The sequence below is a fragment of the Felis catus genome, chromosome B2 (genome assembly GCF_018350175.1).
Source record: "Felis catus isolate Fca126 chromosome B2, F.catus_Fca126_mat1.0, whole genome shotgun sequence".
In the NCBI taxonomy this organism is placed as follows: Eukaryota; Metazoa; Chordata; class Mammalia; order Carnivora; family Felidae; genus Felis; species Felis catus.
In genome coordinates, this window is record NC_058372.1 from 94643635 (window position 1) to 94658823 (window position 15189).

A 15189-nucleotide genomic window follows, 5' to 3' on the forward strand; every position below is an offset into this window, starting at 1 on the left:
TGATGTGGTTGAATGGAAGGTTTCTTGGGAAATCAATTAGAAGACCAAAATAATTGCTTTTTTAATTGAGCTTTCTGGAATAATTACCTGTTTGAAAGATAACCTACCAGTGATGCCATTGGATTCCTGCTGTAGGTCACAGTACCAGAGTCGGTTTACTGGATCACATCCCTCCCTTATTGATAATAATACATAGCGACCATCGTCAGACAACTAGGAAGGAAATAAAAACAGTGCAGGGAGGGGACTGATTAGAAAATATTTTCTGCGAAAGCACAGTTAAGTAAAAACTAAAGGTTAACCTCAAATGTAATACGTTCGTTCCAAATTTATGTGTGGCTAAGACAGAAAAAAAAAGATGAACATCAACTTATTTTACTCTTACATCACAGTTTAAAAAACAGTGAAATATTTAAGTAGAAAATATCAATAGATAAAACTGAATGTCATGACTCAATGTGATTTTGATTTAAATTTATAGTCTATTCTTTAACTGAAAATACACACAATCTGTCATTTTGAATATCAGTATCTCTGACTTTGAAATTTTGTCACAGGTTACAGATATTAAAATTGTTGTGAATGAGTGAGAATTAGCAAAATGGGCATGATGCAGTTTATCTGTGGTGCGCACTGCTGGCATCAGCCAGTTGCTGTGGAACAACTCTCTCTGTGTATCTAGTCACCTCTACAGCAAGATGTCGAAGATCAAAAGCCTGTGCTTCTGTAGATTTCCTTTACAGAATCAAATAGGAGAATCTCAGGCAGCAAAAAGAATCTTGGTAAACTCATAAAACAAACGATATATTATGATTTTGAGTTGTCAAATTGATATAAGTGGTATCAAACTCTCTCTCTCTACACACACACACACACACACACATCCTTTTGTAAGTCACTTTTTTCAACAGAATTAAAAAAATTAGTCCATGTCAATATATGTATATTTAATTCATTTGTTTTAACTGCTATGCAGTATTTCAATCTAGAAATATACCACAATTAATTGATCCATTTTCCCATGAATAGATGTTTTATTTCTATTTTCTTCCTATCACAAGCCACACTTCAGAGAAGTTTTGAACACGTTTATTTGTGGCCTTATGTGTGTTTCCAGGTGTATAACTAGAAGTAAACTTGCTCAGTGGTAAGACACTCACATACTCAACTTTCTTAGATGTGGCCAAATAATTTTCCAAGATGATTGTACCAACTTATATCTTACATTTCACAGTGAGTAACAGTTCCTGTTTTCCATATCCTACTGTGATGGCTAATTTTGCATATCAACTTGGCTAGACCACGGTACCCAGGTACTTTGTCAAACATTACTCTGGATGTTTCTGTGAAGGTGTTTTTGTTTTTGTTGTTGTTTATTTATTTTTGAGAGAGAGGGAGACACAGAATCCGAAGCAGGCTCCAGACTCAGCTGTCAGCACAGAAGCCAATGCGGGGCTTGAATCCATGAACTGTGAAATCATGACCTGAGCTGAAGCCAGAGACTCAACTGACTGAGCCCCTGTGAATGTGTTTTTTAGATGGGATGAACATTTAAACTGGTGGACTCTTAAAAGGTGATCACCCTTCATAATGTGGGTGTGCCTCATCCAATCAGTCCTGAAGGCCTTAACAGAAAAACAGTGACCCTCCCAAGCAAAAAGGAATTCTGCCTTTGCACTCAAACTGAAAACTCAGGATTTCCAGCCTGCCAACCTACCCTTCACAATCACATCAGCCAATTCTTTAGAAATAAATCTTTCTCCTATAGGTGTATACACACATTCTGTTGGTTCTGTTTCTCTGGAGAATCTTAACACACTTACCAACAACTGTTAATATGTTTTTTCAACAAATAGTTGCTAAGCAGCCATTCTGTGCAAGACATTTAAACATAATATCAGTGAACAAATCAGGGAAAAAAAGTTACATTCTACTGGAGAAGATAAGTATGGAATTATGTAGCATATTATAAAATGATGAATGCCATGGAGAACATGAACAGGTGTAGGTAAGGGAGGCAGGATGTGGGGAGAGGAACTGTAACTTTTTAAATATGGTAGTCAAGGTAGGCCTAAGAAAGTGTCTTTCCATTCTGTTCTGCCTTGCATTGTTTCAGATGAGAAGTAATTTTCTATCTTTTTCTCACTGCATGTAATTTTGTGTTTTCTTCTTTCTGGCTGCTCGTGAGATTTTTTTTTAATCTTAAAACTAAGATTTTTATCTTAGGTTTTAATGCAAATTAATAATGGGCTTTGCTGTAGTAGCTTGAGATTTGTTGAACATTTTGGATCTGTGGGTTTGTCTATTTTATCAAATCCGTAACGCTTTTGGCCTTTTTTTTTTCCCTCCTTTATATTTTTGTGTCCCTTCACTTTACTGTAGGACTTCAGATACACAATGTTAGATCACTTAGCACTGCCCCATAGGTCAGTGGGGCTGTGTTCATTTTTGTTTCAGTTTTTTTTCTTTTTGGTTTATTTTCAATTGTCCTGTTTTCAAATTCACTGACATTTTTGTAGCATCTAAACTGCTGTTAAGCCCATGCAGAGCATTTTTTGATTCGGATGGTTTATTTTCACATCTAGAAGAATGTTTGGTTGATTTTTGAATTTTTTGTTTCTTTGTTCATGATACTGTTTTCACAAATCCTTTAAAAATTACTTTATAAGTTGTTTTTTAAAATTTTTAAACATTTTATTTATTTTTGAGAGATAGAGCATGAGCAGGGGAGGGTCAGAGAGAGACAGAGACAGAATCTGAAGCAAGCTCCAGGCTCTGAGCTGTCAGCACAGAGCCTGATGCGGGGCTTGAACCCACGAACCGTGAGATCACGACCTGAGCCAAAGTTGGAGGCTTAACTGACTGAGCTACCCAGGTGCCTCTCAGTTTTTTTTTTAAAGTCTCTGCTCATTATCCTGCCTGTCACTTCGAGATCTGTTTCATTGGCTACTATTTTCCCTGGTTATAAGTCACATTTTTCTGCTTCTTTACACACTTAGCAACTTTTTAAAATTGGATTCTACACATTTTGAATGTGGTCTGGATTTTTTTTTAGTGTTTTGTTTTTGTATTCCTTTAAAAAGTTTTGAGGCAGTTAATGTGTTAGTGGGTCAGCTCGATCATTCGGAACTTGTTTTCAAGCTTTGCTGGGAAACATCTACAGCCTCACTGCAAAGGCATGGCCTCTCTGGGGTAGCCAGTGAACACCCCAGATGTTCACAAGGTCTTTTCACTTTGGTCAGAAAGCGACAGTCTCTCAGACCTGTTACTTGTTGGCTTATAGCACCTTATAAGCTTGAATCACGAAGTTTCATTCTATGCATATACTTGGTAGTCCACAAAGACACAAAGGGATACCAAGGCAGATTTCTGGAACTTAGTGGTAGTTCCCTCCTTTTGGTACTCTGCCTGCAAATTCCAGTGGCTTCAGTCTTCCTGAATTCTTTGGATACCAAGTTCAATGAGACTGCAGTACTCTGGGGGTTCTTCCTTCCTTGTGCCAGACTCCAGAAAATAGCTTCAGAGAGGCAGAAATACAGGGCAATCACAGCATTTGTCTTTCTTACAGATGATAGTCCAGCAATGCCTGTTGACCAATATCTGCAAATGAATGCTTTATTTTGTATAGTTTTCTAGCTGTTTATGGCAGAAGGGCTGCTCTAAGACCGGTTACACCGTCATGGCCAGAAGCAAATAACTGTCATTATATATATAATTTTTTAACTCATTTTTAAAAAAAAAATTTATGGGGTGGGGAGGGGGGAGAGCGAGAGAGAGAGCACAAGCAGGGGCAGGGGTAGAGAGAAAGGGAGACAGAGAATCCCAAGCAGGCTCCATGCTGTCAGCGCAGAGCCCAACACGGAGCTCAAACTCACAAACTGTGAGATTATGACCTGAGCTGAAATCGAGACTTGGGACGCTCAATGAACTGAGCCACCCAGGTGCCCCGTTAACTCATTTTTAATTCTTTATTGTATAATTACACTTTCTTTTTAGAGTATATTACCGTGCATGATTGAAATACACAGATATAAAAATTAAGAATGTAATTAAGGTAGAACTAATTTAAAAGAGAATACCCATAATTAATAAAAAAAACATAACAGGGGCAGGATTCTGTCTCTCCCTCTCTCTACCCCTCCCCTGCTTGTGCGCGTGCTCTCTATATAAACAAATAAACATAATACAAAAAGTTTTAAAAAACATAGTGATATATTTCTTTCTGTCTCATTACACAGTAAGGTATTTTTACTGTTTCTGTTTTCTATTCCAATAATACTTCTGTGAACTACCTGCAGCCTTTGGGGCATGCTTCTTTTCTTTCACGTAGAAATGAAACCATCAAAAGTTCACTCTGACTTGTTCCGCTGCCCCCATCACGCCCACATATGCTGATTCCTTCTATCAGTGCAATGTGATAATACCGAGCGAAATGTCATCTAGACAAGAGTGCCTGAGCATGGAACACTTAGGATTTTACTTACCACCAGCAGCAAGTGCTTAGACTTGTAGGAATTAGGTTCCAGCTCTCCAAAAATGTCCATCCACTGTCTATCTACAGGGTCATTTTGGTAGACCAGCTGTTTGTCAATTTGGTTCTTTGCATTTATAAATTAGTCATAACAGCTATGCATGTCTAAAATGCCCATTGTTTTAAACACCTGGCAGCACGCTGGATGTCTTAAGTTAAGCATCGCTTTCTCAGAAAAAATCATTTTAAAGCACAGACATAATTTGTACTTGTGAAATAGAAGCGAGATTCCAAAGAAGTTAGTTTCATCAAATATTCTAGAAAATCCTGTTCAATTTGGCTGCTCTTTCCTGGTGACATTTTTTTTTTTCTGAGTTCAGAAACAGTTTCCTTTCACAAACATGAATCATACTTTGCTGTATGGGTTTTTGCCACAAATTATACATAATACCGAATGACTCTAGGTACATTCTCTTCTATCTTTTGCTGGCTCCTTATAGTCTTTTCAGATATCGTCAGTTTTGGAGAATCCTTACATAAATTTCTGATTTCCGTTAATTCTTTTCTCCATTTTCATCCTCACTGTATTTCCAACTTACTTGTCATTATGTTTTAAGTGGGTCTCTTGCAAAAGAACATTAGATTTGACTGAGTTTTAAAAAAACCCAACTTCAGAATTTGTATTCCATTTTCATTAATTGTCATGCTGAAGTACTGGCTTCCATGTTAATTTTGAGTATTCACCTTGCTTTCCCTTCTTTCCTCTTCACACTGTATTAATATAAATTTCTTTCTTTCGTTCTTTCTCTTTTTTTTTGAGAGAGAGAGAGAGAGAGAGAGAGAGCAAGAGTTGGGGACAGTAAAGAGAGAAGGAGAAAAGTGATCTTAAGAAAATATTTTTTTTAATTTTTAATGTTCGATTTATTTTTGAGAGAGAAAGAGAGAGAGAGAGAGAGAGAGAGAGAGACACAGCATGAGTGATGGAGGAACAAAGAGAGGGAGACACAGAATCTGAAGCAGGCTCCAGGCTCTGAGCTGTGAGCATAGAGCCTGATGTGGGGCTCAAACCCACGAACCATAAGATCATGACCTGAGCTGCAGCCAGACACTTAATTGACTGAGCCATGCAGGCTCCCCTTGAGGGAGAAAAAGTCTTAAGCAGGCTCCATGCCCAGCACAGAGCCCAGAATTGGGCTCAATCTCATGACCATGAGATCACGATCTGAGCTGAAATCAAGAGTCGGACACTTAACTAAGCTACCCAATCGCCTCTAATACAAATTTATGAACGTTGTCCCTTCTTTGACTTTGGGAGTTATATAACCTATTTCTAGGTTTTTACATACTTTCCTTAAGCTTTCCATATACATAGTGAATGAACTCATGACTAGAATTTTAGTTCTACCTTATTTTTATTTTTAATGTTATTTTTTAAATGTTTACTCATTTTCGAAAGACAGAGAGAGAGCACAAGCAGGGTTGGGGCAGAGAGAGAGGGAGACACAGAATCTGAAGCAGGCTCCAGGCTCTGAGTTGTCAGCACAGAGCCCAATACAGGGCTCGAACCCACAAACCGTGAGATCATGACCTGAGTCAAAGTCGGATGCCTAACCGACTGAGCCACCCAGATGCCCCAAGTTCCACCTTATTTTAAATGGTCCTATATTAATGTCATCAAGCAACCTTACATCATAACTTTATTAAATGTAATGAAAAGCAGCCTCATTAATACTTCAGACTTTTGTTCTCTTGTCCTTTAAATCAGGATAGAATTTTTATAGCTTAGTGCTTAAAGTATCGCAATCATAAATGGTGGTTAACTGAGTTGGTAGTGATTCAGCCAACAGAAAGACAGGGCAGTAAAACTCACTGCCAGAATCGCACCAAACCTCTGATGAAAGCTGTGTCTCAAGCACATCTAATGAGGTTTTCTCAGGATTTCTGGCTGAACTAAATATTGTAGCAGTTTATATTTAATCTAAGGCAGGAAACCCCAAGGTACATTGCTGTTGGGATGCCAATTAAGTCTCTCTTTTTCACCGTAACTCTCTTCGTCACAGTCCAGTGATGTTCCATAGCCACTACACAAATCTGCTAAACTGGAAACTCTCAATTTTCAAATGCTCAAGGTCTCAGATTTCAAAATCAGTGTCATTTCAAAATGACAGATTTCAAAACACGTGTCATTGTTGCCCCAAAATATATAGATTAGAAATACACCTTGATCCACTAAAATTGTAGCAATGCATGTTTAACCACGGCTTCACATTCAGACTACAAGGCAATTTAAAAAATGTATTTTGGAGCTCACTGGGAGGAAAACAGAAAAATACTATTCATGAGGAGGACACTTAAATCTCAACAGAAAAAAAGTAACTTTTCTGAGATCCACATAAAAAGAAAACAGAAAAGCAGGTGAGTCAAGGGCCCGATCTGGCCTTCACGAAACGCTACAAATTCCAGTTCACAAAATACCGTTTTTTTTTTCTTTAAATAATGATACCAGCAAGAGTACTGTGTTCTCTGGAAGCAATTAATCTGATTCAAAAGCACTGACTTGTTGCAACGAGGCTGGGATAACGCCAGTGTGGCCAATTATGAAATACATAATTCTTAATTCTGTGCCTTCCACAGCTTCCTTCTACTTTATGTCTATATTGTTTCAAACTAATTTTCCTTAAGTCAAAATGATCTTACTTCACGAAAATCTACCTTTTATACAAATAAAAATTAATTAACAAAAAAATTCAAAGAATCACTGTAAATCAAGTATTTACATTTGTGGATATTAAATCCAGTAACTAACTGCATTCCATACAATACCAACAGGGATGAAAGCTATCATTCTTTCTTTAAAATTATTTTTAAGGTCTGTTTATTTTTGAGAGACAGAGAGAGCACAAGCAGGGGAGGGGCAGAGAGAAAGGGAGACACAGAATCCAAAGCGGGCTCCAGGCTCCGAGCTGTCAGCACAGTGCAAGACTGCAAGATCATGACCTGCGCTGAAGTCAGATGCTTAACCAACTGAGCCACCCAGGTGCCCCCATAAATAACCATTCTTTACCATGTAGCTTTTCATTATCCATAACCAGGAGAACCTTAACAGACAGAAACAAATGCAAAAGCCACCCCAGCCACCACCCCTTGCTTCTGGGTGGGTGGGACTGGAGATGGCTAATGTCACCACAGTGGTCGGTTTTCACAGGAGTTGAGGTGCCAAACAACTTGCCATCCCCTTTCCCAAAGACACGATTTAACTAACATGCCACCAACACAGCCATCCAGTATTCAGGGAGTCAGAGCTGAGGCTGTTTATTCTCCTAATATCTACTGAGAGTCTGCCGCTGCTGACCAGGTTCTGAAACACACAGATCAACAGGGCCTTCAAGAGCTCATGCTCGGGTAGGAGCACTGATAGCATGAAGTGCAAAGTGTGGCGGGAGTGCGGAGAATGCAGCTAACAGGGAGGGAAGCTGGAGAAAGAATGAGATCTGAGGAGGATATGGGGGTGGGATGGCCCCCAAAAGAGAAGATTTCTCCTTTAAAAGAGAAACAGAATTCCCCTCAAAATGGTTGCTTGAATTTTACCCTCTTACAACCGCCTCATTGGTATAGCTATCTGGCTCACAGAGCAGTACTTGACAGGAGCTACATAAACTCATTCTCAAGTGCACATCCTGCCAATGGACATCAGCATGTGCAGTGGATGCCGTGGTCTGCTGGGTGCTGGGATGCTCAGCTAAGAACCTCTAGGTCTGTCCTCCGGTCGGAGAGAACCACCTTTCCCAAGATCGAATTCTTTCGGGTTCTTCCCACAGGCAATGACTGATTAATGCAAGGGTATGAAAGCCCAGACCCCTCAGCCCCCAGTCAGGAAAATGCTGAAGGCCAACCCAACTGGAGAGCTCCCTGCAGAACTGGCTGAGGTCTTTGTAATGACTGCACACAGTTCAGCCCCTCCTCTTCTGCTCTCACTTCCCCAGCACAGGTGGAGATTTCCAAAGCACTCCCTTTCAACTTCCGAGTCTGCTTCCCCAGGAACCTGACCTGTGGCAGCATGCAAGGCACCACAACACCCTGTACAGACACGGTGTGTAAACTAGCACAGCCCACAACTGCTGTGCTTCCACACAGTCCCCAGGCAGAGGCAACAAGCAGTGCATTTCTCCCAGTTCATCAGCTAGAAATGAAACGAGTCAGCAGATGCAGAACCAGATTATCAAGCTGATCCCTGATAAGGTGCTCACCTAAGAATGCAGCGCAGGGCTGTGAATCAACTAGGTTGAGAACTCCCAACCCCCCTCAGATCTAGCCCAGAAGCAGCCCTGATCCAGGAAAACTCCCAAACAAGGAGGTCACAGGAGCGTGGAAAGAAGTGTTCCCTTCTAACTTCTGTGGTTTCTCATTTTGGCATATTTTATGCTAACTGGAGAAAACCTTTGTTAAGTGTGGGCTTCTGTTTTTGAAGAGGGTACCCAGTAACAACTGCCATACTCACTGGTATTTACCAAAATGGCATAAGGTATGGGGTTTCCAGACTATACTTTCATTAAAGAAGCCACAGTCATTCACGAAGAAATTTTAATTGTGTATATTGTGGTGTTAAGCTACACGGAGATAGTAGTATTTACCAAGGAAACTCTTGACAGACACCATTCAAACTATAAGATGGAGTATGTATTTCATTATTTTATTCTGTTATGTTATATGCTGCTCCAACAAACACAAAACTCATGTGACTCAGCACACATTCAGGAATATAACTTGCACAAACCCAGGAGCCATTAACATCACAGAATTTAGAGAAATACGCAGCAACCAGAATACACCTCGGGGGAATCTAGTCCCAAATAAGAATGCCTAGTGTAGGTGTGACGGTAATCCACTCAGAACAGGGTCTGGGTCAGGCTGCTCCGTATTTACAAGATGTCAGCAGCTTCACCATCCATTCATTTATAGAAAGGAGTGTGATGGGGCGTCTGGGTGGCTCAGTTGGTTGAGTGTCCGGCTTCAGCTCAGGTCATGATCGCACAGTTTGTGAGTTCGAGCCCCGCGTCGGGCTCTGTGCTGACAGCTGACAGCTCAGAGCTCAGAGCCTGGAGCCTGCTTTAGATTCTGTGTCCCCCTCTCTCTCTGTCCCTCCCCCATTCATAGCTCTGTCTCTCTCAAAAATAAAAATAACCATTAAAAAAAAAAGGGGGGAGTGTGAAACAGAAGTTATATGACAATAATAGTTTCTCCAGAGAACGGGATGCTTATACTTTATTTTAAGCAATAAACCTGTATTATTATGTATTATTCTTACCAGCATCATAAAAATGTTAAAGTCACTGGATTTGGCTATTCTCAGTCTCAATACTATACAATAAGAGCAGCTGGGCTTTCCAAATGACCTGAATCAACTAGCTTTTCTTCATCTCATGTTAGGAGAAAATGGACAGAAGATCACTTATTAATGTTTTAAACTCCTAATCATTTATCTACAAAGTTGTCTTTCAAAATGAGAGGACACAGAGCTGATATTTATATATAGGGAGAGAATAAATGGACTTTCATCAAACAAATTACCATTTTCAAAGAACGACTCATGAATGATCTTATGCTAGAGCTACTGAGCTCCAGTCATGTGGTCTTGTGTTAATAACCGAATCTCCACAGACATGAAATTTCTTCGCTACATATAATAATTTCCATTTAGAACCCAGGAAGTAAAGAAAGGTTTTTTTTCATATTTTGAATCTACATGCACCTTTTCAAACTGGGGAAAGTATTCTTTTTTATGTATTATGATAAAAGAATTGTGTATATAAAAAAAGTATGCTAAAAAGCAGTGAGACTTAAAATTGTCTGGAAAGCTAACAAAAGGAGTGAAAATGGATTTTAATAGCCTTGAGAGTTAATCATGTGCCTTCAGAGCAGGAAAAATTTATCAATTTTATTTCACAGTCTCCTTTGGATTCCTCTCATAATAGTTGTGAATCGTAACATCATCTCTTTAATATTAAGTATGTTTCCAAAACTTAATCTATGAAAACTTTTAAAGGTCAAACTATCATCTACATTTATGGATATCTTTTCACTTAGGGAACTGATTAGGGATTTGTAAGAAAAACAGGAGACAGATTCGTACAGAACAACAGGAGTAGTCTTAAGCTCATGTGGTATGTGTTAACAAAAACATTTTCAACAGGCAGTCATTAAACCAGATTTCGCAGCTCTCCCAATACAATGTGGTACTACAGCAATGGGGGAATAACAGAAATCGACCCAAATGCTATCCGATGTGTTCCTCAATATGTCACAAACAGATGTGACAGAGAACTCAAGGAAAAGAAAACGCATTCAAAGTAAAATGAGCAATGTGGGTCTTGACATGATGTAGCTGCCATTGTTTCCAATCTACCTGGTTGTTTGTCTGGCAGAGAAGCTTGATTACTTAAGAATGTGCCGTTTGTTTTCTTTTCTCCCTCACTGATCAAGAGGGGTCAGGTGAGAAGTGACTGATCAGCAAATCCAACCCTTACTACATAAACCAACTAACTCAAGTCAGGAGCTAGTTCATGTATACAGAGTAGCACCGCTTTCTAGCTTTTTACTCACATTCAGGTCTTTTGTGTGGTTTCCTGACTTTTCTTCCCAACCATGCTGCTGGGATTTTCCCGCACGCTAATCAGCATGATGGATATTATCACGCCATGCAGTGCTGATGAAAGAGAGGACACAGGTGATGAGCCGGGGACATGCCAAGTCTGGTTAGGAATCCACCCCAGGACTGATATAAAGACAACCACTCAGCCACTCCCATGACGAACAGAGAGAATCATCAGTCTCTGGGAGCTAGTAGAGAGTGCATGGCTCTCTGGTACAGCACAAGGAAATGAAGGCTCACTAATGACACACTCTGACAGCCTCCAGCTCAATTACTGAAGTTAAGGTCAAGTGGACAACAGTCCCTTAAAAATGACACACAAACTGAACATGGTGGGAATTGTCATGAGCCCCTAAGCCCCTTAGTAACGTTTAAAAATGTTTATACGTAATGGTTTCCTATAACAAAAACATTATTCCAAAAGGCCTGAGCATGCCTGTCTCTGCTCCCGAGCACTGCCTGGCCCTGGCACGATGCTGCACCTAAGGCAATGGCTTATTGGGCATCTGGGGAATGAATGCAGGAACTGGGCTGACCAGGAAGAAAGCTGCTGGACAACTGCTACTCCAAGTCCAAACTACCCAACGAGGACGGGGCAGGTGAGGCAGCATTCCCTGAGGGACAACTGGACATTACTGTGTAGGCTTCATCAGGCAGAGCTAGATGCACACCGGGCCTCGAGGGTCTTCATGTGCCTAGACCTCAGCAGGGGGAGGGAGGGTGAGGAAATTAATGTTGGCTTTCTGCCCACAGGGTCAAGCATCAGGCAGTGATTTTACATGTTAATGTAGTATAACATGTGTATATATAAAATAGTGCAACATATACATACGTTTATAATACGTGTATAATGTACGTACAATATATAAATGTCCACACAAACAGACACATATTTGAATTATTAGGGATCACAAATGAACATATAAAAATGTCAATAGGGATATGTGATAAACATTAAGATTAGGATTACCTTTGTGAAAAGAAACTTTTTTTTCAAGAATTAGCTATGACAGAATTAGGTTCTCAATATAGAATTCAGCTAGATGGTCACAAAGAGGCTGGGCATTTTCTCCTTAATCCTTCCTAAAGGTACCGGATACATTTTCAGAATCTTCATCTAGAGCACCCTCTGCTGGGAAAAGTGCCTCAAAATACCTGATTTCCTTGTTCCCCCAAATGCTCTGCGAATCTTTAAAATAAAAGTAATTTTTTTCTGATCTGGTAGAATCTTCTAAAACATGACAATTTCTATTGTCCCACGACCCTGCCTTCCAACTAAAGCCTCACAGTCTATGTTAAATAATTGACACCACTGTCCCTTGAAGGCAAATGCTAGACAGGTTTCACATTACCCCCAAGGGAATGAGGGAGTTGAGGGGACTGAGGGCCGGAGGGCCTTGGCTGGCAGGTGAGGAGAAAGAACAGTGGGTGTGACCACCACCCACCTTCCAGGATGGGGCAAGCCCTGGATGTCACTTTCCCCGGAATGAGAGGCACCGGGAAGGTAGCTGGCCTCCAGACATCTTGAAAGGTCTCTGCAGAATAAGGATGGAAGAGGGGAGCTGCAGAGAGGCGCAATCCCAAGGGAACCCTGCTGGGAGCAGAAGCCTTGGGAGGCAACACAAATGTGAGCCAGAGAGTTTATCGTCCACATCACAGAACAGAATTGAGGGGATCTCACTACAAAAGGATGCCATGAGGGAGGCAGCACCAAGACACCCATCATGACTGCAAGTAGACGGTGGCAAGGAGATGCTGGCAAACAGCTCCAGAGGAGCAGAAATCCCCTTCCCCTCCTCTGATTCCTCCTCCTTGCATGGCCGCTGGAGAAACTAATCCATGATGAATAACTGAGGTGAGATACCTGGAGTCACCGTCATTGCTGGGAATGGCCTCACCTGCACAACATCAATTCCAATGTTCCAGTGTGATCGTCCTCCAAAGTTTCCCTCTGCCCCTTCATATTCCCTCCCTCCAATTCCCCACCCCCATCCCCAAGCAACCACTGACTGTTTTGTGCCATTATAGACTAGTCTGCATTTTCTAGAGTGTTCTACAAATGGAATCCAACACCGTGTACTCCTCTTTTCTGGCTTCTTTCACTGAGCATAACTGAGATTCATCCCTACTGTTAAGTGTATCAATAGTTTGCTCCTTTTTACTGCTGAGTAGTATGCCATCATAGAGATGTACCACAATTAGTTCATTCATGCACTTGATGATGGATATTTGGGCTATGCTAGTTTGGGGCCACCTTTAATAAAGTCTTAATGTGAAAAAAAAAAAATCACCAAGCTGGGGGTTGAGTAGTCCCTCCCCCCCCATCCCCCATGTGCTCACCAAACTGGAAGGAAAGGGAAGAAGCATGTCAACTGGAGAGCCTGCTTTGGACTATGAACAGTTCTAATACCCAAAAGCATCCAGAAAGTTATAGGTTCTGTTGGATAGAAGTCAGTCGTCCTGGGGAGAGGTGCTGTCACAGGCAAGGATGGAAAAACTAAAGCCACTTCCTGATTACAGGTAATGGACTGCTCAAGCAAGAAAGACCTGTTCCTGCAGGAAGGCAGAGGAGCTATCAGTGAAGGAAGAGTCATAAGGAGATAGTATCAAGGATAAAAGGGAAGTCCTCAGTGAACCTGGACTGCAGCAGCCCAAGGAAAGAAGGATGGCAGCTCACCAGAGAAATTCGCACACATCCACACACTCAGCCACTCACCCCAGAGGGCCCTCCAACCGTACCCACAATGCCCAAACTGCTCTCACATCCAGCAGCTACCACCTCGCCCAGGAAGCCTGCCTCAGCATCTATGAGATGTTGTGTTAAATCCTCTAGCCTAGACTTTCAGAGCTAAAAAAGCCCTGGAGGAAATGAAGGAAACATATCTGGAGAGAAGTGATGTACTCAGGGCTACGCACACAGGACCAGAATAAAACCTCCTACTTTGTGTTACAGCACACCATCACCGTAACACCAGCTCTCTGCTCAGATGCTGGGACAGTGTTGGAGGTATTAACCAAACACAAGGTTCAAAATGACGATCCTACAAGCAACTCCATGAAAAGTGAAAGAGCAATGCAGCACATGCACTGGTGCATGGTTATGAAGCAACCAATGCTAGCAAGTGGCAGGGTGACACCTGTTGTAACGAGACTCCCCTGGCAGCTGCAGTACATCTTCGAGGGAGACCACATCCAGCTTGTGTTTACTAACGCCGCTCGCTCTCTTATAGACTTCCTCTGCATCATCCACTTTTGAGGCTCTGATCCAACATCAAGTTCCTTAGGACTCACCATATAGTTCTTTTTTTTTTTTTAACAACTTTAGTACCTCTGTGCAGTAGAGATGCATCCCTTCAGTCACTGCCATCCTTTCAACAATTATTGTTGCTGTTTTTGCAAGAGCTCTTTCCTTTTGACCAAAGAAGCAAGCACGTGTGGTTAGGAAGACACAGGCTGTGGAGTCTAACACACTCAGCAGGCAGTTCCAGCCACAGGCTTGCAAGCTAATGCCTCTAGCATGCATTTTACTCCGTCCATGCGATGGAATGATCACCTCCTTCGCAAGGCTCTGGTAAAGATTACATCAGACAATTTACATAGAGTGAACGTCTTTTTAAAGAACGGTAGAAGGATCACCTCAACTACTAAAATCTGCTTTTCTTGTCACTTGCCTGGTAGAACTGAATACACATATGTTGAATACACAGATGATAGATCTTCACTGTATTTCTTGAAAGCTGGATTACTCACAATAATGCTACGGAATGCCTCAAGCACCCATCAACAGGTGAGTAAATAAAATGTGGTGGGCAACACAATGGATTATTATTCACCATAAAAAGGAAGGAAATTCTGACTCGTGCTGCAACATGGATGAACCTGAGGACTTTATGCTAGGTCAAATAGCCAAGTCACAAGAGGACAGATACTGTATGATGACATTTATATGAGGCACCTAGAGTAGTCCAACATAGACGGAAAGTAGACTGATGGTCAGCAGGGGACGGGGAGAGCGGGGAGCCAGGAAGCTGGGAAGCCGGGGGGTTACTGCTTTAGCAGGCCCAGTTTC

General features: G+C 41.3%; 1 protein-coding gene across 1 annotated transcript in view; it reads right to left on the reverse strand.

Moving 5' to 3' along the window:
• PREP (prolyl endopeptidase) overlaps positions 1–15189 on the reverse strand; it is a 119871-nt gene that overhangs the window by 68274 nt on the left and 36408 nt on the right. The window contains exon 7 of the mRNA XM_011282523.3: positions 108–213. Coding sequence (XP_011280825.1) covers positions 108–213 — 106 coding nt within the window. The remainder of the gene's footprint in view (positions 1–107; positions 214–15189) is intronic.